Genomic DNA, 7195 nt, shown 5'->3' on the forward strand with positions numbered 1-7195 from the left:
GAAAAAATTTCGGCGCGTGCTATGCACGCGCAATATCTTCTAGGGGCTGAGCCACCCTTGTCTCTTAAACCTAGAGACGCCCCTGATCTGTAGGCTACTTCATAGAATAAGAAAGTCATAGAAGAAGAAAGTCCAGCCTCTCTCAAAGAGGTAGGTTCCAGATCCCATGCTATGTGTAAAGGTGACCCTGACAATCTCTAGCCAGAATGGCTCAACCTCATGTACAAGCTTAGGTACCTTCGCTTCAGTGAGATGACATTACTAGCCCCAGAACCAATTGAACTGTAATTGAATCATCTTGCAGAGGCTTCAACCTCCAAAAGCTACCCACTCCTCTCAAAGGTCCCTCATGGTTACTTCCTTTAGATGAATGGCCAACTATGGTATCTCATTGTGTCTTTCTTTGAGGCTTTTAATCCAACAAGATTACCCAAACACCAGGCACTCACTGACAACCCCCAATCCCAGGCATGGCTCCATAGGAAAGTCCTTAAACCCCCCACCACATTGAGATATAGGTTCAACGAGATATAAACTATACAAAATAAAACCGACAAATGCAGTTTTGGGCTTCAAGCTCAAAGGCGGTTGTTACGACCACCCAGGCCACAACATATTTGAGGACACGAGACAAACATGAGGTTCAAAAGAATTATTTTATTCTTAGTCTCTGGAACTTCTTTTTAGATCAGCTGTTTTGTTTTTCTGCAAAGAGACAAAAAAAACAGAGAGTCAGATTTTTCCCCAGTTCCCCGTGTCAAAAAAAAACTCTAAGAGAAAAAACCCCCCCAAAGTATGAACAGAAAGTTGGACCTTGTGAGCCGATCCAAAGAAACAAAATGTTACAGCAGAGGGCCAACCCTATACAGGGCCGTCGAAGCCTCTGCTAGTAACGAACTAACGGTTAAAACCCTAAAAAAAGAAAAAAAGAACGAAAACAGGACAACTGGTCCCACCAGGTCAAAGTTACAAAAAATTCTGCAAAAAACAAAGGCTAACGAACAAGAATACCACATGGCAGGCTGGAGAGGTCAGCGGCGGCCTACAAAGACAGGAGACGAGCGCATCACGTCTGGATGCTCTCTGTGACGGTGGCTTGATCAGAAGGTTCGAAGAGAGAGAGAGAAAAACCCAGCCTACTTATAGGCGGACCAATATCACAACCAATTAACGTAATCAAATCATTTACAAAAGAAAAAGGAAATAATTATCAACTCTAAAATTTAAGTGACTCAACTAAGGTCTATACAACACTAAAAGGGAAAAGAAAAAAAAAAAAAAAAAAAATTAATGTGCCCGACGCACATAACACCAGTAAAGCAAAATGTGGACTTGTTGAGTTGTAGGGTGTATTCACCGAAGCAATTTATTTCTACATCCAAGTTTCTGTGCTGCTAAATGCATCTTTGGTATGAAACTACAAAAGTGGCCAAATGGGATGGACCAGAACTCTCTGGGCTCAATCTGAATACCTCAAATTGGTAAGCACATTGAAAGTGGGTCTGTGGTCACCATAATAATTGCTATAGAGGATGTGTAACTGACGTCACCCTACCATGTGACACCTGCGACTCCTCCTCCTTGGATTGCAAAACAAACCACACGTACAGACCAAACAATTTCAATTGGAAGATTCCTAGATTAATAATGTGTCGAAATACATTCCATGCCAGTTTGAAACATATATCCCATTCAAAAAGAACTTGTCAGCCTGACTTAGCGAGTGACGGAACTTTATATTGTAGAGGTCACATTGGGAAAGCAATTTAAAACCAAATAATCAAAAGTTCTATGTAAAAAGATTAGATTTTTTTTGTGTTTTCACAAATACAATAAAGGTTTTGATAAATCTCAAACTTTTAAATAATCCGTTCACCTAAAAAATGTCTGAGGCTATTTTGTCCATGTAAAAAAAAAAACTACTGCAATGCCCCAGTAGATGTATCCCACTCTTAGTTTAATATTTTAACAGCGATTGAGCTTTTATTCCTGTATACTTAAAAGCCATAGCTAAAAGCTATGCAGTTGTGTGTTTATCTCAATTTACTTTTTAATGTATATTTAAACATTGTCTTGTTTCATCCCAGTACACTTTACAGGCTTATAAAAATGTATACACTTCATATTCTGTCTATATATGGATGGGTCAGCAATTGTTCCTACAGTTGCAGCAGCTTCAGAAAAGTTTGCTTTTCTCATCCATTTCAAGCATATGGGTTAAGGGTAATTAAAGCAGTCAGACAGTGACATCAGCCGCACCCAGAGGTGTCCTGAGCAACAGGAAACAACACTGTCTGAACTCTTCAGTGGTTGTTTATACATTTCTATAGACGTTACAGCACCGTAATTGAAGGAAAACTTGCAATTCAGTTCATTCAGGAGAATTTGTGTGGTTTCCAGGTCGTCCTTCATTCACAGAAGGTAATTAGGAGGATTTTGTGCTTTTCTTTCTGTGCTGTGATTGGTCATTTTTGCTTGTGACTGAAGCATAAGTCCCCACACCTGTCCTTGTACTTTCAGTCAATTTATACGACTCCAGTGTGGCATTACTTGAACGCCTCCATCCACTGACTGCGAAGAATTCTAAGGAACTGTGAATTTCCTTTATTCTTAAAAATGATCCTCATATTTCTGCTCTCATGTACTACTATACTTGTTACTGCAGTTCCGGTAAGTAGATCCCTGTTTTTAGCATATATGAAAATAAAAATAGGTTGCATTTGCTCATTAGTAAAGACTTAATTTTTCATCCTACTGCTTTTCTTTAACAGGTTAGTCCCAATGCCCATCCTCTGCAGGAGTCACAAAACGAGCTCAGTCACACAGGCCAGCCTGTTGATGCCACAGTCCAGAAAGCTGAGCCTCAGTTGGGCTCCACTCCTCCTCACGGTTTGGATCAACCACAGCTTGGAAACACCCAGCAGGTGGATCAACAGGCGAATCACCAGCAATCATTACAGCAGCATTCTTTTTTTCCACAAGGGGGCAGTCCAATGATGATCTCCCTTCCGCAGAGTGTTGGTGGATTTCTAGCCCCTAACCAGCTGCCCCTTGCACATCAGCCAATGGTAGGAAAAAATATGTTTTCAGATTAAATTACATTTTTAATTTTCTACCTCATAGTATTACAACGTTCAATTCAAAGGCACCAATTTGGTATTCTTTCTGTTCTTCTAACTAGATTTTTCCATCTTACGGGTTCTTGCCTGTCTTTCCCTCACCCTATGGCAATCAGATGGTAAGATATTATTAGCAAGCTCATGCCTCTTGACTTTAGCAAGATCCCACACATACTATAGATTGTAGAGAGAAAAAAAAAGAAAATCTTCACACAGCTTACTATAACTTGAAATCTTTCCCCTGTGGGATGTTGAGCAGTTTTCATTATTATAAGGAATTTTTTTTTTACTCTTTCATGTGTTCTCAAAGGAACCCAAGTACAACCTCAAACTCTCCCACCGGAGACAGTGTTGTGCAAATAAAGACATGTGTCTTTAGATATAATTATAGGTGGATTTATGATGCTTAGATGACATCCCATATTTCATTGCTGCAAGTCTGGATTTTTCACTCTACTTATTCAGAGCAATGTAGAACTATTTAACATTTGTGTGTCTCGTGAGTGAATGCTACATTTAAGAACATAAATTAACTATTGCGTGCATTTTCTTTCTACCACAAAGTTCTCCCCTTATGGATTCCCAAAGGTTTCTGGTCCTTCCCTCCCTCAAACTCCAACAAATCAGCTAACTAATAGTCCTGTACTGCCAGCAGAAAATGCTGGAGTGGCAGCTGCACCTTCCGGAGCAGCAGCTCAACAAACACAGCAACAGGTTTGTGGAATTAATATGATTAATACTATACCATAATAGTTTGGTATACTTTTAAGTTAAATGTTTAATTTTATGATCATGTTGTCAAACTCTTTTTCACAGACTCCCCCAATAGTATATATGCTGCAGCAACCCTTGGTAGGTATAAAAAAGTTTTAATTCCGAGATAATAATGCAGCCTTTATAATTTCACAACTTTTGGCAGATAATTTTTCATTTGACATGAGCTGTCATTATTTTCTAGAATCCCTCACTTGGAGGTCTTAGCTCAGAGGAACTTGAGGTAAACCAGCCAAGATTTCTATCTGTCTCTCAACATGTGCAAACACTGTGTTTCAGTGAACTCAATGATCCCACTCTCAATGGTAGACAAACTCTCTTTTCATTTGTCTTACATTATCTATAAATTCTTCCCTGTTTTAGACGGCAGCTAAAATGAGCCAGCTGGGTATGTTTATGCCCACCATGCTGGGGAACCTTCCAAACGGTGCAGGAGCAGTTCAAGCACAGAGCCAGACTACTGGCCTCACAAACCTGGAACAGCGGGTTGCCGGGCAAACTGCAGGGACGTCAACAGCTGGAGCCCAACCATTACAGGGTCTGCCTTGTGCTGGATCACAGGCGAATGCTAACAACTTGCCTGCGGGTCTGAAGACAGCCGTGCAAGAAACTCCCACAGTGCAAACACCAGCTCAACCCAAACCCCAGTCCACACAGAGAAACCATGCTTAAAACTGTAGTAACTACTAAATGCTACTTAGAGTATATCGATATGTTAACTTACTGGTGCTGCTAAAATATAGGCTAGTAATTTTTTAGTAGGGTTCTAGAATATTATGATAATCGTTGATTTTCTTTGCCTTCAGTATAGTCTTTTTTAATACAATGTCAAATAAAGAAAACAATCAAAGACATGCTTTTGTAATGTCCTGTGGCATTATTTCATCAAACTGTTTTCCCAGAGTTTGAATGTTACCTGTCCGGCTACACAATGTTGTACTGGGTAGCGCTGTTGCAATGCAGCAAGAAGCTTCTGGGTTTAATTCCTGGCCTGCATGGAGTTTGCATGTTCTGTTGATGCATGCTTGAGTTCTCTCCAGGTTCCTCCCACAGTCCAAAAAACATCAATGTTAGGTTAATTGGCCTCTCTAAATTGTCCTTAAGTGTGAGTGTGTGCATGGTTGTGACTTTGTGTGTCTCTGTGTTGCCCTGTGACAGACTAGCGACCTGTCCAGGGTGTACACCCCCTCTTGGACAAGGAGCAAGAGAAGATGAATGGATGAATGTTTCCTTACATTTTCTTGCTTACATTTATTTTCGTGCACATCAATAACATAGCAACACCTTGTAAAATTCATAATGAAGTTTGTCTCCAGTGCGTTATTTATTTATTTATTTTTTTTAGGGTAACTTATTAGAGGTAATAATTGATAGAAGCCCTCAATTAGATGTAAGATGCCAATAAAGTTTTTGGCAAGTGCTTGGCAGAAGGGTGACAGCTGGAAAAAACATGTTTGTTTGTTTTTTCTTCATGCAAGCAAAGTCCTGAAGCCTCAACAGTTAACCAGTTTAGAAAACTACATTTGCCTTATTCACAATTTGTCTTGTTACAACCACAAACTTCATTATGCTTCATTGAAGTTTAATGTGATAGGAATACTGAACCTGCTCATATTCCAAAGAAGAAAAAGCCGACATGGTTTTCTAATGAGGTCTAATGCACTTAGCATTTTCTTTTTGTAAAGTGATGGAGTGATGCCCTAGTCCTTATAGAGTAGAACATTTGCATACTGGAGGCAGTGCAAGAGTCCTGTTTAAATAAAAATTTTTTGCTATGCTTTGTCTTGGTACATTACATAAATGTATGGAAAGAACATTTGTGAAAAAAAAAATACTTCATGAGAAATTGTCATTAAACTCAATGGCATTTGAAGATGGAGTGTTGGCCCAGTGGTCAGAGCAGTGCGCTTGTGCTCTGAGAAGGTTGCAAGTACCCTGTTCGATCTCTACAGCCAGCACTCTGGATTCTTGAGTAAGACCTTTAACCCCACACTGCTGCCCAGATGCTGCACAGTGCCCGGCCGCTGCTCCCCAAGGGGATGGTTTAAATGCAGAGGTCAATTTCTCATTCTTGAGAACCCAAAAGTCATGTATCGTCTAAAATTGTGAGCCGAATGTGTCATTACTAACTTTATTGTAGTGCATAAGGAATTAAAATTCCAGATGTGTAAAGTTTGCCTGAAGATGTGTAAAGTTTGATGTTATTTTAACATATCTACTAGTTTTTTCCAGATTCTGTTTCCAATCAAACTTAAATCATGCATATTAAATTATCTGGTAACTCTAAATGTACCCTTTGAGTGACTTTGAATGTGCACCTGACAATGCTTTCAGCAACCTGTCTGGGATGTGACAATGATAAAATAATTAATGTATTTTACTAAATCAGAAAGACACCCCACCCTCCCTCTTGGGGAGGACACTAAATAGAGCTGGTTCACACATAATAAATATTCGGATACTTTGATTGGTGACACACTTTAATTAACCATGTGGAAAATCATGTAAAAGGGTCAAATTTAAGCCGGGTTTTTATTTTTGAAACAAATAGTGTTTTTCAAATGCTGTTACAGAAACCGGCTTTCATGACTGTGTTCGATTATAGAGGTATTTTGTATGATTGCTTCTTCATTATAACTTCACTGCTTGACTTCCTCTCTACCCTGAGGTTCATTACAAACTGCAAAATTTCAGCACACCACTGATTTATATTCACTGTTGGAATGGTCTGGTTTGGCAGCTCGAAGGAATTCCTATTGGCTAACTTTAGCTTACAAAGCATTACTTGGACTGCTTTCAACCTTTATCTGTTCCGCATTTACACTAAGAAACGTTAACTTGTATACCTTTCACACAGACAATAAGCTGTTTCTTTCTGTCCCTTGTGCCTTTTTGTTGGGTCAGGAAACAATTGAAATAACATAAAATGTATTACTGAATGGTTTTACTTCCAAACTATAAAAGCACTTTGAGCTTATTCAATATAATGTAACTGTTCTTCACAATTTAATGCTTTTCTTTCAAGTATGTCAATTTTAGTTTAATTTGTCGGTGCCTTTTTGGTCAAGAATCACTTAAAAATGGGTTTTAATCTCAACAGGACTATCCTAGTTAAATAAATAAATAATTCAATAAATGTCCTAATAACATTGACTTTAGTGGTTAATTATACTTGAGAACCTATGAGTGAAGCAGTTTGATAAAAAAAAAAACACACCATTTTTTCAGAATGAACTGACTGTACAAAGAAGTTCCAGATTACAATTTTGGCACTCGGGGCATGGCATTTGTATGTTCTGCAA

The 7195-nt window shown here is 38.9% G+C and overlaps 1 protein-coding gene across 1 annotated transcript; it reads left to right on the plus strand.

Moving 5' to 3' along the window:
• The first annotated feature begins 2520 nt into the window (after positions 1–2520).
• LOC107099493 lies at positions 2521–4747 on the plus strand. The gene is made up of 7 exons (XM_015397641.1): positions 2521–2670; positions 2772–3068; positions 3182–3238; positions 3684–3833; positions 3936–3971; positions 4078–4116; positions 4257–4747. The coding sequence occupies exons 1-7, from the start codon at positions 2617–2619 to the stop codon at positions 4563–4565; spliced, it is 942 nt and encodes a 313-aa protein (XP_015253127.1). The 5' UTR covers positions 2521–2616; the 3' UTR covers positions 4566–4747.
• The last annotated feature ends 2448 nt before the right edge of the window (positions 4748–7195 follow it).

This window comes from Cyprinodon variegatus, unplaced genomic scaffold (genome assembly GCF_000732505.1).
Source record: "Cyprinodon variegatus isolate N-32 unplaced genomic scaffold, C_variegatus-1.0 Scaffold878, whole genome shotgun sequence".
Classification (NCBI taxonomy): Eukaryota; Metazoa; Chordata; class Actinopteri; order Cyprinodontiformes; family Cyprinodontidae; genus Cyprinodon; species Cyprinodon variegatus.